We start from the raw sequence: 20,260 nt of genomic DNA, 5'->3' as shown, positions 1-20,260 counted from the left end.
GGGCTCTGTTTAGGCCTTCATTTTTACTCAACATAGGCTCTTGTTTTTTTTCTTTCTGATATAAGTAGAAAAAGCAATGAGAAAATAAATTCAGGGACTGGACAGCAGACCTCACAAGTTTGAAAAATAAAATTGGATCTCATATTCAGAGCACCTTAACACCTTGTGGGAGTATACAAAGATTTTTTAAAATATATTTTTCTATAATCTGCATTACCTCTTCTTTTTAAAAACACCAATTTGACTTGTCTTATACAAATCTTTCTTTTTCATTTCCCACCCTGAACAAGGGCAAAATGCACCATTGAGATGTATTGAGAGTACCACTAGGTGCCACTAAAATCACTGAATCACTGAAATTGCAGGGGTGGGGACAAAGCATATTGATCTCAATGGTGCATTTGGTCCATGTTTAAGGCAGGTTTAGACTTGCTGCAGACAACGCGTTCGTGTTCGTATCATGGCTGCCTCGCGTAATTTGCGGCCGTTTGGTGCGTCGGTCGTGCACGTCGTCGCAAGCGAACATGACGCGTCCGCGAGATGCAATACCGATAAGAAAGTTGGGGGCGATCACTCCAAAAAAAGGTGACTGCAAGATGCATTATCGACATCGAAGCTGGGGGCAATCATGAGAGTAAACAATGGCACATGGCCACATCCACATCTGATGTTACTATAGTCTCCCCCTAGTGAAGACCTCCAGTTGGGTGCATAATGCTGCAGCGAGTCTGTACAGGACACAGCAGGTCGCACACGGGCGCATACGCTTACGCTTGGTCTAACAACAAGTATAATCCCAGAAAATGAAAAAGAAAGATTTGCACAAGACAAGTCAAATTGGTGTTTTTGGTGTCAGAGCCCAGCCAAGAACTCCAATAACATTTTGATCAACTTTGAGGGACTGCTTTGCTTTGACCATGCAGGATCATCCAGACTACTTGTGGTGATTTTACTGCATACTATTCCTATTTATGCACCAGCCTGCACAATTTGAGCCTCCTACAGATTCTAGTTCTTGAGCAATGAGCTTGTAAACTTTCACAAAAAAAAGAGGCAGAACAAGTTTGACACCCCCCTCCCCCCGTAAAACTGTCTGTTACTTGAGAAGTATTGATGTTTTTACAGAGTGTTCCTGGGTAACATAGGCACACATGGTATTTTTTTCAGATTTTTTTGAGACGCAAGTGTGTACGCTCTGGTTGATTTGACGTGGAATGACCCAGCCATCAGTTCTTGTATGCCTATGTTCAAGACAGACAATCTCTCTCACAAGAGATGACGTTCTTGTATTTTTTTTAGATATAACATTTTGATTTAGATAACATTTACATCTAACATTGAATGTTTAGATATAAATGCAAGATTTAGATATAACATTTAGATTTAACATGTAACATTTAGATGTAATGTTTAGATTCAGATTTAACATTTATATTTAGGCCTAGATGAACAACAGTATAATATTTAACATGACAATTACATAACATGTTGTTTTGCATGACTTTCTGTCTCAAATGTGAGGAAAAAGCGCTAGGCTAAATGTGAGGAAAGTGAGCTAAATGTTGAAAATGTATTAATTGCTAAAAAATTGTAACCAAATATTTACATTCAACACCCCATGCTAGTTGGCTATTCCATGTGACAGAAATATCGGTTAGGGATGTCACCATAGGATGTCACACAATGAAACAATGCCGCAGAAACAAGAAAATAGGACTTTGATATGCGTAGGCTATCGTTTGAGTTCCATGCTAGTTGGCTATTCCACATGACAGAAATATCAGTGAGGGATGTCACACATGAAACAATGCTGCAGAAACAAGAAAATATGACTTTGATATGCGTATGGCGGTAGGCTATCGTTTGAGTTTCTGTTGATATCCAGTGCACAATGGGAAACAATTTAAAGGAGTCTAGTTGCAGTCGTGTAGCTTAGATAGTTGAAACATCTGCCCCATATGAGATTGCATTACTGTTATCTGTTATCTGTTCTCTTCTTATTAGTGGGCTTGCTGTAAAGCAAGGCCCGCTATTGTTCTTCAAAAGCTAGCACACTTCAAACGTTCTAGAGCGTTTGAGCTATCGACGCGGTTCCAACACTAAAAAATCAGGCCCGATCCGGTGTAGTGTGCTTGTGAATGTCGGATGGCTGCCGGTTCTCGTTTTTCCGGTATTCCCGTTTTTCGCCGGTTTTTCGCCGGTTTTCGGTCTGTGTTTTTTAAGCATTGTTGACATAATAGAAGTCATTAGCTAGGTTGGCATTGTAGGCATAGTTAGCATTTTTAGCATAAATGCTAGAAATCATCAGCTAAATTTGCTCATCAACCTGGTTAGCATTGTTAGCATAGTTAGCATTTTTGCAAGCCCACTCTTGCAGGTCCTCGGACATGCACATTTCTAGTTATTATTACAGTGCATGAAAAAGCACTGTTCTATTCTCCGAAGTCTTCTTATTATTACAGTGCATGTGGAAATAAACTGTTCTGTTATCCGAAGTCTTCTTCTTCTTCTTCTTCTTTTTCTACTTCTTCTTCTTATTTTCCTAACCAAAATGTTTGTGTCTAATTCAGCTTTTCAACTGTTTAATGTAGAAACTAAGAAACTTGTGTGGCAAGCTGAGATGGATGGTAACCCATGTCCAATGTGACTACGCCACCCTGGAAATTCACCCATGCCTAAGCAGTCAAAAGGCTCACAGGTTCGTTAACTGATACTAGAATACTTCTATGGAAAAACTAGAAAAGTAATTCCGAGGAATTACACCAGAGGATGCAATCTGCTGGCTAGGGTGTTGGTGGGGCTATTGAGCTGGCTGCAAAGGTGCTTTTGGAGTAACCAAATTTGAAGCTTGTGTGACAAGGTGTTCTTGAGAGATCATACTGAACTTGATATTTGACCTTTGACCTCCAACATCAATTCACTTCATCTTTGTGTCTAGCCTATCCACCTTATTCCTTAACCCGGAAATATGTATCGTTCCGATACTGTTTTCAACTTCCGTTCATTCTGTTTACATGTGCGTTCTCGGTAGCTAACTAGAATATGCTTCAACTTAGATTTCTTTTGAAATGTTGACAATTCTGCCCTCAGCATGGATATACTACATCATATATAACCGATATAAAATGGAAAAGTTTACTTTTATATGAGTTATGATATGTTAAGTAAGGGATAATCAACGACGCGCCGTGCGTTTCTAGGAACGCACGGCGCGGAGTTGATTATCCCGCTTATACCACTGCTACTATCATTTTTGTTTATATTGCCGCTGTCTTAGATACAACGTTGCTGTTTTTACCGTTACATTCACATTGGCGAATTAATATTCAAGTGTAATAAGCCCAAAAGAAGGGAACTACTTCATAGCTGTGCGGTATATCGAAAAATAATGCACGTTCCAAATAGCCCATTACAATCGGAAATTTGACCAAGCAGTGGTATAAGCACTGTTAACCGTCACGTTGAAATAAATACAATGCAGCTTCGCCGGAAATAGATAACCGTTTTCAGTGTCATGGCGACCCCCATTGTTGGCTGCGGAATATCGTGAATACAAACACTCATACCAAATTTAAGGCATGTACATCGAGACGCTCCTGATATCGCACTCAAAGGCTGTGTCCAAAAGTCAAGGGCGCACGCTGGATAGTACCGTTCTTTCCAGTAGCGTCTCAGTTAGCTTGCTCCTCAGTATGCGTCCCTACATTTGGACAGCACATACTAGTTGGCATCACCTGACTCGGGGAGGGGGGGGGGGTCTTGCTTGACGATTTGCATGACGTGTGGAGCTTGACCTGCGCTGCGCAATGGATTATGGGATATCTGAGGCCAAAAAAGATACATCGATGCACGCTTAGAAATCACGCCAAACGAAGTACCCATCTAGTGAGAGCGCTTGACTTTCGGACAGTCTATTCTGACGTAACTTCCGGAAAATGCACGCAGCTGGGTACTTATGTTTCAGACACAGCCAAATGTTCATGGACTTGCCCTTTGACCTTTGGCCTCCAACATCAACTCACTTTATCTTTGAGTCCATACAAACTCTAATGCCAAATTTGAAGCCTGTGCGACAAGCCGTTTTGGAGATATAATGCGCAAAGCATGAGATATGGCTTTGACTTTATGTTTTTGACACGTACAGAAAACACTTCAACAGGATGTGTAGTTCAGGGAGAGCCAGATTGTACGCTAGGTGACATCTGTGCCAGTGTTCTGATAAGCCTGGGAACTGCTGGGAACGAGAGCAGTTGACCCATTATGACATCACAGGCCTACATTAAAGTCTATGGGGAAAATTTCACTTTTAATTGCAAATATCTCAAAAAGTATAAACTTCTCAAAAAACGAAAAATGGATAGGCTGGTAAAGCCTTGGCAGATCTACGGATTGGTATCTCCACCAAGTTTGTACGTTAAGCGGATGCATCCCCTCTAACTTTGCATTGGCACTGTGACATCACAATGGGCTAATCAAGCTGATATGCACCTGACCTGTACCAACTGCTAGCTGCTAAACTAGGCCCCATCAAAAAGCCAGTTAAATTGATTGCACCTGTAGCAACTGCTTTCTGCTCAACTAGGCCAGCTCTCTCTGTCTCTCCATTCTACAAGGATATAACGCACATTCAACTGTCTATCCATTCATCCTCATTAGACTATCTATCAACATTCATTACACTATCTACACTATCTACATTCAACTGTTAAACTAGTTTACTCTGTCTCAGACTTTAAGCATAGAATCTGGCTCTTGTAAGACTACAGATCCTGTTCAACTGTTTCCTCTGCCGACAGCGGTTTCAAAATAAAGGTCCTCACTACAATGATTTTATCATTATGTAATTAAACTATCTAAACTACTCAAATATTTAACTGTTCAACCACTCCAACTGTCAGCTGTCATCAACTATGACTCCCGCCAACAATTTCCTCTGCCCACAACTGTTTCTTAATAAAGGTTTGTTTAGCATTTTATGTGAATGTTTTGCATTTTCATGCACTGGTAATTTCCTCAAAATGACGTTTTCTAGTTTTTGAATGAGGTCCGCAGAAAACTATAAACACACATTCACACATAGTCTACATGCACACATACACAAACTAGGTAGGCCTACATTCCCAATAAAATATAGTGATTAGCCTATAGCCTACACACCCGCATAATTTATAGCTTAATCTCTCAGACACCGCCACAGAATGCTTGACATGCGTGTAGGCCTATCATTTGATGCACAACGGAAGAGTTTAACTCATCTAAAGTGGAAAACTAAAGTTTGCTGCCCCAAATGCAATGCATACTGCCATATGCCATCAGAATGTAAATGATGACGTCTGCTACATGTTTGTGTTTGTGTGCATCACTTGAGATCATGCAGAAACTGAGGGACAACAACAACGACAAAAGAAATAGTGAAGGGGATAAAGTTAGGAGGAGGAAGTTTCTGCTACATGACAGAAATAATCCACTAAATAATAATCCACATTAATAATATTCACAGATATGGGCAGTTAGGCCTAAGTCCGGTTGAAAAATGACAAACCGACCTTTTGTTGTACGTCTGCTGAAAAATTGTGTCAGAGAGTTTGTTTCCCTCTAGTGGCTAAATGCTCAAATCGGTCAACTCAGGAACCCATTCACATGAACAAAAGTGGCAGATATTTTAGAAACTTGTGTAAAACTGCGTATGCCCCAACCACAGTAGGCCTAGCTGTTTGTACCCGACAAATAGGAAAATAGAGAGCTCTAGGGGGATAGACCTTAGTCTGAATAAATCCAAAATATCCCTTTGAATTTTCAAAGTCATGAAATATGACGACGGGGAGAGCATTTTATAAAGTCATGTTTTACCTGTACATAGGGGTAAAGACTGACAAATTTGTATAGTTTTCACTCCCTCTTGTGTTCGAGTAGCGAAGAGAAATTGCTGAGGTTCTGCCTCAAAATAAGGCATCTCGATAAGAGAACAGAGGGGGAAGCTCAAACGATGACATGAAATGTCTGACATCAGGGTGGTTTTTTTTTCCCCATCTCTTCCCACTAGTGTTCCCAAATAACTTCAATTGGGTATCTGTACAGGGATTGCAGTTTTTCTATTCTGTCTGTTGTCCACGTTGGAACCAACATCCCATAAATTCAAAGATTCCCTGTTCAGAGTATCCGTCAACATAAAAATAACCTATTTTACGTTCTCCACCATTAAAAGTGTGCTGAATGAAAATGTTTCTTCAGTGAGGGAGATATTCTAACCATTTAATAGAAGCTTGAGAAAAACATTTGAATTTATTGTGTTATTTCAAAGGAGTGGGAATGGGTAAAGTGTGAGGTTTCAAATAATTGTCACACAGGACTTTTTCCTCTGCAGCAAAATTAAAAGTCTGATCTTTCATCCGATGACACCGCTGTAAAAGTTTGCTTCTGTCACTACAACTCGATCATGTCTTTGTATCCAAAGTCATCGGGAGAAGGATAGGCACCGATTTAATTCATTCTTGAGAGAGAAGAGAAAAAATGTGGGAAAAACCCCTTGGGTAATTTTACTGTAATAAAAAATATCTTCTTACCCGTTATGACTATACTCTGAATCTTTTAGAGTTCTTTCTTTATGGGTCTTTTCGGGGTCCGTGCCAAAATGCTGGAACGGTGAATGTCGGTCCACAAATGTGCTCATGATAATATGTTATGTCTTCAGCTACCTTATGACCTAGTTGACTTCAAAACCTTCAAAACAATCGAAGGTGAGAGAACCATACATAATTTAAATGCCATAAGTGCTTTCACATGAGAACTATGGTTTTGAATGATCTTGTAAGATAACACCGCCGAGAGTGCCGTATGACATTACCATGCAGAAAGAATTTTAAGGGCCATTATGTCATTTTGTTCATGTGCAGGACATGACAAACATGATTGTGTACAAAAGATATCCCCTATAATAACCTTGTAGTCTATCCATAATAGCGATTTGCTATTAAGAGCGAGTGCTTTATCACGTGAGACCTACACTGTAGGGTTATTAAGAGAAAGTGTTTATGATCACAACAGGACAGAAACAGACCCTTCTGTAGGAGCCAAGACAATGCATGAGGTAACTTGAGAAGATCTCAATGTTTTTTTCCCCCCACTCACAGGCCCTGTCTTGCACACACGCCTCATACACACACTCACACACCACTCTCTCATTCTCTCTCTCTCTGATAGTATCAGACAACATGCAAAGACGCTTTTCTGAGAGTGCAAAGCAAGAAGGACCTTCTTCCACGATGAAACGCAATGTGAAATGTATACCGTTTTTTGCCGATCCTCATCTGTTTGGACATGAAGATGTACTCGATGAAGGAATTTGTTGGAAGCACGTTCCGATTTCCAGGCAAGGGGACCCTTTGTGGAGATTCTCAGAGTCTACATTCAGATGGGGGTTGTGAATAGGAGATTCCCGATTGACAAAGATCAAACAATAATCTTGTGTCACACAGACTTTCTGATATTTGTGCTGGCTTGTCAGTCTGTGAATGAAAGTATTTATTACCCCTTTTAGCGGGTTTTCTTCTCTCATTGACATATTGATTTCTTCTGCTTTGCTCCAGCCTACAACAGATGTGGACTCATCGAGTCAGAGACAGAATTCATCTCTGTAAGAATTCAAGTGATGTGGAGCTTTTACACTTTACACACTTTCTGAGTGAAAACAAACCACTCCTGCACTGTCGCTCCCATCACCTTTCCTTTACGGTGATTTATGAACCTCTAGGAAAATGCAAGATAGTTGAAAAGATGCATAACATCACCACTTTTCTTAATGGGCTTAAAAGCACCGTTACTCCATTATACCTCACTCTTGCGTCACACTGTTACACTCCTTTCCTGATGTCCCTTGACTCCCTTCCCCTAGGGAAATCCCTAAAATACAACTCCATTACCTCACCACTTATCCCTAATTGACTAAAAAGCACCGTTACACTTCCATCCTTTCCTGATGTCCCTTTCCCTATAGGGAAATCCCTAAAAGCATTCAACTGCATCACATCAACACTTATCCTATCCCTACGGAAATGCATATTGAATGCATAATGGAACACAGCGCTAGTGCCCAACCAAAGGATGCACATCCTATTATTACCAAAACAAACATTGCATAACTATACATTGAAAAGGAAAAAAATATGTGTAGGCCTACTTTTGATTAGTATTGATGAGGCATTTCTAAAAGAAAGTAATTCAGCTCAAGTAAAGTATTTTGACTTAGCAAACATGTCAATGATTGAATGATATAAGGTCAGGTGGATGAAATCACACAACAGTCTACCGATTATGACTGGGGCCAGGACCAAGCCACACACGACTTTGACAGTGTGTGTGTGTGTGTGTGTGTGTGTGTGTGTGGACTGGACATTAGTAATAATTGTGTGTAGTTGGGGATTCCCAGTGTTTCTCAATAGTGCCTCATCAAATATGACCTCAAACAGAACATGTTTGGGTCAGTGTGTGTTAATGATTAAATGATCCAAAGTGAGGTGGATATACTGTTATGTCCAACCGAATACTGAGAGGATACTGAGTCTGAGCGAGACTAGAAGGGGAGAAATCTAGAAAGGTAACTATCCCAGCATACACAAAACCACACACACACACACACACACACACACACTCTTCAGAAGAGGACATGACTCTCATCACACAGTTTTTATATGTGTGTGTAGAGCTTGTTAGATTTTTATGATTTTCTTTATGTCATACTTTCTCTCACAGAAATGGCTGAGGCAGAATATTTATTGTAAGTAGACAGAACGCCAAATGGTGTACCTAATTAATTGCTCACCCCAGAAGAGACACCTTAATTAAATCTACCCAGGAAGGCCACATGACTACTGTACCTATCACCCTCCAGACGGGAATGTATTCTGTCATTATGTAGGTTTTACCTGCTCTAGATACTTTTGATCAACTCGGTCAACTCTGTTTGGAATTAAGGAGGTGGTTTTCAATAGCATTCTTCAGGTCTGTGATTATTTGTGTCAGTCTTGTGTGTATGTGTCGTGTGTATGTGTATGTGTCGGCGTGTACTCTATGCGTATGTGTGTGTGGACTTGGCATTGGAGGACTACATAAGACTAAGGCTAAGCAGCTAGTAAAATACTGTTCCATATCAGCAGTTATAGGAAGCATGTTTATTTGGAAAAGACGATGTTTCCTATACCCTTTAACCTGTAAACTCATGATAGATTGCTGAACTGCTTTAATCTACTGGATTATTCAAGAGATTTGATTCCTAATGTAACTGTGTGTTGTCTGTTTGTGTCTTTCTGTGTGTGCGTGTGTGTCTTTCTGTGTTTGTTTTTTGTTGTGTGTGTGGGAAACACTCTAGCTATTAAATGTCTGCTCTGGTTGTTCTTCTGTCCAACTTTATATATGTATATATTATATATGTATACTTTAAAGGAATGTAGACATTACAAGGACAATCTGAGTTATGGTTTTGGGTCAATGTTCTCCATGACCTCTGAGGTAAATAACAGCTCTCCTTATCATGGCAGCTCTTTTATTATTATTACTACCTCCGCCATCAGGGTTTGTTTGTTTGTTTGTTTGTCTGTCTGTCTGTTTGCTGTTTGCTCAAAACGATGGATTTCGATTACATTTTCAGGGAAGGTCAGAAATGAATAAAAGAAACTATTACAATTTTGGGAGTGATCTGTATCACTGTCAGGATTCCAGAGGCGTTTATGTTTTTCGCTTAGTGGTGTAATGGCATGGTATGGCCACATGGTGGCAATCTGAATAGTTTAGTTTCAAATGTATGACAACCTAGGAAGAACAATACAGGGAGGTCTGCGTTCTCTGAGTGCTTTTCTAGTTTTCCATTTGTAGTCCATCAAGAATATCCCGTTTAAGTTCTACAAATGATGGTATGACTTTCATGCTGACTAGGATGGTTGTGTGACAGTAACCTGTCTCCAGTGTCGTGAAGAAAGCTTTGTACTCTGCCACACGGTCGGCTTGCTTGTGCGATACTTTTTGTCTGTGGATTAATGCTTGATGTGTGTCTTTCTGTGTGTGTGTGTGTGTGTGTGTGTGTGTGTGTGTGTGTGTGTGTGTGTGTTTTTCCTATACTTCAGATGCAGTGCTCTGTGCTTCTCCTCGTTGTTGGGCTGTTGCTGAATTACGCTGCAGGTTCACCAGAGTCCAGTGACTTCCTCCAGACCATACACACCCAAGCAGAAGATGGTGAACACACACAATGGGCCCGATGCACCAGAAGCATCATACTGACTACACGTCCTCTCTCTTATCAAAAAGTCCTATAGGATTTCAATCAGATTTTGGATTGTCCACAAAAAATAAAATAAAAAAATAATTGGAATCCTATAGGATTGTCAATCCTATATGATCCCAATCCTATAGGATCCTAATGGTGCCAAAATCTGATTGAAATCTAATTGAAAGTCTATAGGACTTTAAGGGTTAACATGAAAAAAAGACACCTTAGCAATTTTCACACATGAAAGTGCTCAGATATTAACTTTATTACGTATAAGGCTCTATCTTACATTTTTGTCAAATTTTAGTTATTGACATAGACTTAATCTATGACACCTTAAGAAGGTGAGGTGTTTTTGTAGTTATACATGTGTAGGTATACATTTTTGGACATTATATGGAAAGAGGTTTGTTTTCCGCTTATCAGTGTAACTCTATGGAATTCTAAGACTTTGAAGCTCAATATCTCAGAACTGCTCAGAATGTAGATATAATCTTATAATTCTAAGGAGACGTTTAGCTGACATTGCACGAGCAAGAGTTACTCGTAAAGATTCTAGCTGGTTTTATTAAGTAAGGTTTAGTGGGTCGCAGTCGTGGCGCGGCACCTGGTGGCTGGGGCACCTGAAGCGTACGCTGGCGACGCGGGTTCAAATCCCGCCTCATGGTCCTTTCCAGATCCCACCCCAACTTTCTCTCCCACTCGCTTCCTGTCTCTCTCTATACTGTCCTATCTGATTTAAAGGCATAAAATCCCCAAAACTATATGTTCAAAAAAAGTAAGCGTTGGTGACAGAGTTGAACTTGCAGGGGGTCGGGTATGACGCACAATCCTGACTTCCATTTTCCATCTCCACAGCCTTGGCATCAGCGAAAGCATACCTGAAGACCGTATTTCCCCTCCTCTCCGTTCCCACCCGGCCCACCTACGGAGACAACGTCCACCTGAAGTGGGTCAGGTGGTCCGGCAGTCTGCCCAGGTGGGCCGTGACTGTGTTCAATCGCCATGCCAACCGCACGGACTACATCTGTTCGCCGACGCGGCGTTGCGAGCACGTGGCGGGTTACTACAACCCTGTCCTTGGCCCGCATTGCTTCACTCCGTGTGACAACACTGACCCCGGCATCGGAAACGAGTTTGACCTGCTGGTGAACGAGCATGACCTGGAGTTACTGGAGTGGGTCACGGTGGAGTATTTCGGTTACGGGGAAGCCCCGTCCAACGCCGTGCTTGTGAGCCAGAACTTGAAGAGGAGCGGCTACATCTTACGACATGAAGGCAGTGTTGGCAGCTACGTTGTGATGTATTGGCCTAAGAGGCAACGGCGCGCTCCTGAACATTTTCTGGAAATACTCACTGTGAACCAGGGCAAGTACACGGAGCACCTCTTTGATGTTGAGTACGACATGGAGCAGATGAAGATCCTGTCAGCAAGCAGGCTGAAGATCTCCAAAACTACAGTTGCAAACCAAGGCGACTCTCCTCAGGACCAGCAGGTGGCGCTGAAAGGCGAAACACAGCTCCATGGCACCTGGGAGACCGTCTCCTCCAAACGCCTCGTCATCTCCACCTCCATCACGGCTCACATTCCCCGCCGCAACTCCAGCTTCCTGTCCACAAACAGCACACCCAGAGGCATTATGGGTAACTCGGTCAATGAGACGGTCACTGTGACTCTTCCCATGCCGCTCATCCCATCTACCTGTCAGGTGAGCATGAGGGGAACGCTGGACTCAGTCAGTGTGCCCTTCAACGCCTCTCTGCAGAAGACCTATGAGAGCGGAGCTAAGCACTTGGCCACTGTGCCTGGCATCTATGTGGGCACCCAGATTCGCAGCATGGACCTGGTGGTCGACTCCTGCGTCACTGATGGTCATTCATGATATGCCGGTCTTGAGTGTGAGAGTGTTTGTACGAGAGAGTGGGTGGGTGTATGAAAATGTGTGAACGCCACCATTTCCAAATAAAATTAATGTGATTGCAAACATTATTTGTCCATGGAGACTTAAGATTTGTTTGAGAAAGAAGACTCAATTTGTAACCAAAATACTGAAATGTACTTCAGTTAGTAGCATTGCATTCAACAGCTCAAATAACTCTTCTGTTTTAATCCTTTCATGCATGTTGGCCACATCTATGAACATCTATGGACAGTTAACCACCACTACCACTAAAACCTCTCTTGTTCATAGCACTCTTATAGCTGCAGTTGGTAAGTCTGGCAGATTGAGGGAGCTTAGCCAACATTTTAAAGGTATTCAACTCTCATGCCACTCCCCCACTACCACCAAGCACCCTCCCATCGAGTTTGTGCTTGTAAGTGACTGTGCACGAACTGTGATTGACAGTCGGCCAATGATTATACAGCCCAGCCCTTATTGGACCAGAACAACCGGGAGCTGTGGATTTTTGCAAAACAAATAGCAGGCTCTAGGTGGACGTAGAAGCGCAGGTTTTTTTCTAAAATTGGTTGATTTATGATGTTCTGTCAAAGCATAGGCTACTGTCGGTTCCAGTGAATATGACTAAAAACATCTTGCCAACTGCAGCTTTAATAACCTGCAACATTTACACATTTAACAACATTCATGTAACCAATTTTTTTTTTATTAGAATCAGAATCAGCTTTATTGGCCAGGTTTGAAAACAAGGATTTTGACTCTTAACTTTGCTCTCAAAGTACAACACTCAAACAAATAGAAAATAAAATAATTAAAAATAAACAGTAAGAATATAATGAATGGCAGTAGAATAAGGTTATATAAGAATAAATACAGTATGTACATTTGCAAATAGATAGGCACTATGTGGGGATAGAGTAATGCAATTGTTCGGAGGGGGAATACGACAGGGGCTGTCCACCTTCTTGTTGCCCCTGTCAGGTTCGTTTGAATGAGTAAACGCACACCTTGTAAGGTGCTCACGGCGGTAAAGGTTAAATATAAACAAAAGTGTCGTGGCACACTCGGAATTTAAAGATTTTTTTATTCCAACGTTTCGGCTTACGCCTTCATCAGGGTCATTTGGGGTCATCAGGGTCATCAGGTTGCCATGGTCGTGGACACCTCGACAGACAAAAACAAGATGCTATATACAGTACAATTGAAAAGAGGGTGGGTGCAACATCAGTATAGATTTACTAGTCTGTACGATTGTATTCAGTTCAACACACTAAATAAATGTCCTCCACATTATCATCGGTCTGGTAGGTGTGTTTGCTGAGTTTCAAAACAGCATGGCCCTGCCAAATCCTCAGTTTATTGTGTACCCTACCGTTGATATGTGGTAGGCCTATGTGAGAGAGTTCTAAAAGTCTAGTTTCAGAAAGTAAAAACCCTACCATGTCTTGGTTTTACCTGTGCGTGTAACACAGGTGATTACGCTAGTCAACTAATCTGCCTGGCCGAGGAGCTGATTTAGTGAATGGCCAAAGCAAATAATATGTGGCAGGACTTTTACTTTCTGAAGCCAAACTTTTACAACTCTGCTTGATGGTAAGAAAACGTCAAGTTGATTTTAAAAGGAAATTTGATAAAAAAGAGAGACTATACTTAATTTCACTTGAGACACAAAGTATGGAAACATGACGTGACGTGCTTGACAGTAATTCTACATTTGCTGTAATACTTTGCTCAGCATTTTTGTTGAGTTTGGTTGTGTCCACAATTTCCTTAAAATAAACCTTTACGTAATAACTGCGTGGGCTTATTTTGGTCAGAAACCAGATATATCTTACTACATGTCTGACGAAGAGATGACTGAGACCGCACTGCCAGGAAACGTAGAGGACAACTCAAGATTACTCAATCCTGCCGTGGGCGTCTGTACCTCTCTGACCTCGGCGTTTCAGACCCCTTCCTGTGACGCCATGTGCCGGTAACAACCATCTACTTCGCTTAAAACACCCAACAATCGGATCACTGACTGCGGGGAAGGAAGGTCAAACTCATTTGGATTCCGATTCCATCTGAAAATGGCCACTGACACTGAAGGAGTTTTGAATCTGAAATATCTGATATCTGCCCAGGGCATACTGAAGATAATCCAGCTGGTAAGAACTCTGTACATCTTAAATCTTCCTTATACACAGCCTGTGCTGGTAGTTACCCTTAGGACTGATGTCTAACCCTTTACTCTTGTTCTGCTACATGTTTACTCTGTTTTCCTGTGACCCTCGCGCTGCCACTGACCCGCTGATGTTACCAGCAACACAAGGGGCTTATTGACCAGTGATCTCTTTAGTGCCTGCAGCGGTTCAGTTGTGTGTGTGTGTGTGTGTGTGTGTGTGTGTGTGTGTGTGTGTGTGTGTGTGTGTGTGTATGTGTGTGTGGGGCCTACATGTTCATGTGTGTTTCATCTAATTTTACACATCCGTGCTGTGTTACTGAACTGTTGTTTTTGATATGTTTTTTTTTGTATAGATGTATACATATATACAGTACACTACATACATACATACATACACGTACACACAAACACATACAGTACCTATACCTACCTACATCCCCACATACTCAAGACCGATGTGCGTATGTACTGTACCCCTGTGTCAAGTGTATTTTTTCAATCCTTTCAGACACAATCATCTGTGTTGATTTGAGAGACTCTGGAGTGCAGTGTGTCTCTGTACTCTGGTGCATTCTGTTCAGTGGTCGATTTGAAATCTTTTGGTGCAAAATCATCATAATCATGATTACTTATCTGCTGCAGTGAGACCTGGCCTGACCTCTGTCTCCCCTGTACCTGTGTGTGTGTGTGTGTGTGTGTGTGTGTGTGTGTGTGTGTGTGTGTGTGTGTGTGTGTATGTGCATGTGCATGTCTGTCTCCTCTGTACCTGTGTGTGTGTGTGTGTGTGTGTGTGTGTGTGTGTGTGTTTCTGTATGCATGTGTGTGTACATGTCTGTCTCCTCTGTACCTGTGTGTATGTGTGTGTGTGTGTGTGTGTGTGTGTGTGTGTGTGTGTGTGTGTATGCGTGTGTGTGTACATGTCTGTCTCCTCTGTGTGTGTGTGTGTGTGTGTGTGTGTGTGTGTGTGTGTGTGTGTGTGTGTGTGTGTGTGTGTGTGTGTGTGTGTGTGTGTGTGTGTGTGTGTGTACGCATGTGTGTGTCTATCTCCTCTCTGGCAGGTGTTTCTCCTGGCTGCCTTCCTCATCACACATCTCTCCCGGTACACTTCAGCGCTGAACACCTACCTCTTCTTCCAAATCATCACCCTCGGAGTCTTCTCCGCCATCTTCCTCTTCCTCGTCGTCACTGCTCTGGGGCTGCCAAGCAGACTTCCCTGCATCAGCTGGAGTGTAACGGTACAACAACAACAACAACAACAACAACAATAGCAATAACAATAACATTAATGGCAGTTCTTCGGTTTTTGAGGGTCGACGGTTTGCATGAACAGAATTTGCAGTTTGCATACATTAAATGCGTGTGTGTGTGTGTGCGTGTGTTTATGTGTGCGTGCGTGTGTTTGTGTACGTGTGTGTTAGGAGTTTGTTTTAGATACAGTGGCACTCCTGTGTGTCTTTCCTGCGTCCTGTGCGGCTGCGCTGAAGAGTTATGACACGGACATGCTCGTGGCCGCCTCAGTAAGCGACTCTCTCACACTCCCACCCACCAGCCAACAGCTCTTCCCCTTTTCCTTGAACGTGGTCGACGCTGTTTACCAGAATCTCTGTTGTGCAATAATGACCACTTAAATTATACACGTCATAGACAAACCCTTAGCAAAAGGCATACATACTTACAAATACATATTTTAACATATGGAATGCATAAGAAGCACATGCATCTCCTATGTTTTGCATAATATGTTAAAATGTCCAATCACAAACTAGCTTGTCCAAAAGATGCACCGGATCGTTGGTCTGATTGGTCTCTTGTGCAATAGAAATGAAGCGCAGACTCCCCATACTAATGTTCAGTCCTAAAAGATTGATCTTAGTATGGTGAAAGCCAGACTATATTCTCTCCTCTCTACGTTTCACTCTCCCCTGTCACTCTTCTCTCTTATCTATCATTATTTTCTCCTCTCTCTCTCTCTCTTTTCTCTTATCTATCACTCTTCTTTCTTTTATTTAATCTCTCCTCTGTTCTTTTATTTATCACTGTCCTCTGTCCTCTGCTCCTGTAACAGATGCTGGGTCTGACGGTGTGTTTACTGTTTGCTGCCAGCATAGCCATCTCTTTCCAGCCCGTACACTCAAAGCTGTCCCCCCACATCAATGGTAAGTCGGTCTCCCATACACAGATTGACGGCTACACATCTGCATATCAAAACTCACAAACATTTCCCTTCATTAATGTTTGTCCAGTTATTGTTTACTCCAAAAAGAGCCAAGGGTTCAGTGGTTAAAGATGTACATGTTATTATATACATTTACATATATTTGTATTGGACTACATGATGCCCTGAGCTGACATGCTGACTAATTATAGGATAAGATTAAATTAACTTAAGTCTTTATTCCAAGTGCTTAAAACTAGATTTGAATATATTTACTATTGTTGCTAATTATGTATATTTCTCTTTCTCTCTCTCTCACACACTCATACATCCATGACATTTATTTTCCTTTCCTCTCTTTAGATGAAGTCTGATGCGGTCAGCCTAACGTCCATGTCCTATTTTTGAAAAAAAAAAAAAAAGGTTTCTGAAAACAGGAAGTTCACTCACAACTTCCTACAACTCAACCAACGATCAGGTCATCAACACAGAATGACTCAAACACACAGATCAGTTTGGGTGGGTTTGCATGGACAGTATTTTTTAATGGAAAAAGCTGATTCTGATTCTGAAAATCTTGTATCATCTGTTTACATGGCGTACATTCTATTCTGTTCAGGTGCACTTTAGATAATTTGATGGGAAGAGCCATTGGTGCTTTGCTCTTGATTGAGAAACTACAGCGGGCAATCCGATTTACCCTAAACATGGCAGTTAAATCAGATTAAGAACGGAATACACCGCCTCTTTCATTCCGATTGAAATCCTGAAATCGGATCGGCTGTTTTATTCCGATCAAGGTGTTCATAGACTATGTGTTATTTCAATTCCAATCGGAATAAAAGTGTCCATGGAAAACCTCCTACTGACAGGGAGCACCAGCTACTTAATGTATCATTGTTCTTGTTTATTATTAGTGAAGATGTGTTAATAGATAGATTACCTTTCAATCTAGAGATTGTTTTCAGGATCTTCAGGATAATCTATATTGTGTTTCTTATTAAAGCATTATGACTTTAAACTGTTCATTCTAATGTTAACTTTATGTTTATTGATGTCAAAGTGTCTGCTAAGATCTACAAAAACAAACCGTAACACTCATGACTACTTCATATTCAGTACTAAACAATGGTTACGGTTGTATTAATGTGGATACAGACCTAGAGTAAATTTTTGTGTGTTTTAGTATTTTATAGATAGATAGATAGATAGATACTTTATTGATCCCCAAGGGGAAATATTTTTAATAAGAATTTAGAAATAATTTGATAGAGTATAAGTCACCGACGAGATGCGTGTTCAGGAGTTTCTATTGCACAGGAGGGAGGGGCGAGCTAGCTCTTTGTTTTGTTTCAACATCAACAGAAGTGAACCCAACATCGCTTAGAGCACCTTGACTCTGGATACAAACCTAGAGTACATTTTGTGTGTTTTAGTATTTTATGGTAGACTGGGAGAACCCTTCCGAATCTGCCGATGATTGGATTTCAATTTGCAGCTCACGCTGGAAACCTGCACATTTATCTCGTCTGCTTACGTTTCAATTTCGCAGGGACCAATCACAAACTGGCTTAGCCACTTGACACACCCAAATCATTGGTCTGATTGGTTGAAGGACTATCCAAGCGTACAGAGTCATTTGAAATATTCCCGTTGATCACGTCTCTTGTGCAGTAGTAACACAGCGCAGACTCCCCAGACTAAATCTCTAAAGTTTGGACTTGGTCTGGTGATAGCCAGGCTAATTGTATGGACTACTAGTGGGTATAAAGAAACTACCAAAGTATAAGATATGTCTTGATCAGACACTTATCAGAAAAAGGTCACTGTCAAAATACCGGTAGCCCATACTGTAGACGGAGTATAACAAAACTTCAAATTCTTTCTTTTTTCCAATAAATACACCTTTAATAGAATGACAACAGACCTGATCCATACAAACATCACTACGGCGTGAGAAATAACAGGACCGTGTTTGCAGTTTTATTATTTTTTTTGTTCTTTTTGTTTTCTTCAAGTTTGACGATGACTGTACATTCTCCAGGAGTGACACATCACCCCACCCCCTTCACCCCCACCACCTCTGCAACTAATGACTAGCGTTTACAGTAACATTATCTGTACATGTCTACTTTCCACCTCACACACACACACACACACACACACACACACAGGTATGTGCACACACACAAACACACGCACGCACGCGCACACACGCACACACACACACAAACAAACAAACAAACAAGTAGGCACGCACTCGCACACACACACACACAGACAAACAAACAAGTAGGCATGCACGCACGCGAGCACACACACACACACGTAGGTATGTGCAGATATACACACACAGACACACAGAAACAGAAACAAGTAGGCGCACACACACACACACACACACACACACAGGTACAAACAGGCATGCGTGCGTTCGCACACACACACAGACAGACACACGCGAATGCGCGCACGCACACACACACACACACACACACACACACACTCATACACAACTGCCCAGCTGCGCACGCATGTTACTACAGAGTCAGTGCTGTCAGGATGATGGTATGCGAAGCTCAGCCAACGTTCTGCTGGTTCTAGACTACGGCCCATCCCCGGCCCAGGTCCACCGCAGATGCAGAGCGTGAGATCCCATTGGAGAACAGTGTGTGGAGGCGGGATCTCCTCCCCACAGACCTCTAGGTCTGAGTCTGACTGGATGACGTGTCTGTCTTCAACAATTCCCACAGACAAGTGGATCAACAATTCTCCCTGACTACCACGTAGTGTGTGTGTGTGTGTGTGTGTGTGTGTGTGTGTTTTGTTGTTCTCTGAGGCTCTCAATGGATTTCAATTCTATTTCAATACTGAACATATTTCTGCTCCAACATGACTTCCTCACTACCCATCTAGAACCGGTTCTAAACACACTCATCTGTCCACCTAGTACCACTTCTAACGATCCTCTCTTGCCCTCTAGAGGCTGTTCCAAAGATCCTCTCTTGCCCTAGGCGGTTCTAATGATCCTCTCTTGCCCTCTAGAGGCTGTTCCAAAGATCCTCTCTTGCCCTAGGTGGTTCTAATGATCCTCTCTTGCCCTCTAGAGGCTGTTCCAACGATCCTCTCTTGCCCTCTAGAGGCGGTTCCAACGATCCTCTCTTGCCCTCTAGAGGCGGTTCCAACACTTCCCACTTACAATCTTCTCTTTCCACTTACAACCAACTCCAACAATCCCCGCTCGCCACCTACAACCGGTTTCGATCACTTCCCTTCGAACACTTTCCGTCCAATAACAAGTTCCTTGAGTTCCTTGCCTCTCATAGGCCATCAAACGTTCTACCTCCGAACACCCCACTTCATCCCTCACATGACCTTTGAACCCTTAACTTTGACCTATACAGCAGGGGAGAATCACAGACAGTGATTAGTTTGGGCGTCGCCGTCACTGTTATCCGCGATGGACTCTCCACACAACACACTCCAGGGGAGGAGAGAAAGAAAAAGGGATTACGTTTTTTTTTGTTTTTTTTTTAATCTATTTTTAACTCACGGACGCCTGCAAACTTCTCCATCAGATTCATTTCCTCCCCTGTGTGACACAACTTTCTGTCTCACCTGACCTTTAGAGTTTTACCCAAAACACTGTTCCAGAATACTGACTAGGACACGTAAATAAAAAAGCAAAGTTCAAGCCAAAACAATTCCTTTCTGAACTCAACAGTGGTATTCTCCATGTGAAAAAAAACAACTGATGTATTTATGTGTGTGTATGCATG

At 41.9% G+C, this 20,260-nt stretch overlaps 2 protein-coding genes across 3 annotated transcripts; both read left to right on the top strand.

Annotated features, from left to right (window-relative positions):
• The first annotated feature begins 8,462 nt into the window (after positions 1–8,462).
• On the top strand, positions 8,463–12,248 carry LOC134073243 (natterin-4-like). Of its 2 annotated transcripts, none has more exons than XM_062530287.1 (3): positions 8,463–8,593; positions 10,116–10,224; positions 11,117–12,248. In XM_062530287.1, exons 2-3 carry the CDS (start codon positions 10,116–10,118, stop codon positions 12,139–12,141), a joined length of 1,134 nt encoding a protein of 377 aa, XP_062386271.1. In that variant the 5' UTR covers positions 8,463–8,593; the 3' UTR covers positions 12,142–12,248. The 2 variants fall into 2 exon arrangements, with proteins under 2 accessions (XP_062386271.1, XP_062386272.1); XM_062530288.1 differs by lacking the exon at positions 8,463–8,593 and adding an exon at positions 8,749–8,773.
• A 155-nt stretch (positions 12,249–12,403) lies between these two features.
• Positions 12,404–17,499, top strand: LOC134073244 (CKLF-like MARVEL transmembrane domain-containing protein 7). Its single transcript, XM_062530289.1, has 5 exons — positions 12,404–14,309; positions 15,385–15,561; positions 15,745–15,843; positions 16,392–16,482; positions 16,845–17,499. The coding sequence occupies exons 1-5, from the start codon at positions 14,232–14,234 to the stop codon at positions 16,853–16,855; spliced, it is 456 nt and encodes a 151-aa protein (XP_062386273.1). The 5' UTR covers positions 12,404–14,231; the 3' UTR covers positions 16,856–17,499.
• Positions 17,500–20,260: the final 2,761 nt, after the last annotated feature.

Source organism: Sardina pilchardus, chromosome 24 (genome assembly GCF_963854185.1).
Source record: "Sardina pilchardus chromosome 24, fSarPil1.1, whole genome shotgun sequence".
Classification (NCBI taxonomy): Eukaryota; Metazoa; Chordata; class Actinopteri; order Clupeiformes; family Clupeidae; genus Sardina; species Sardina pilchardus.
Note: the sequence above shows the minus strand (reverse complement) of the source record. Positions and strands in the feature narration are given on the sequence as shown.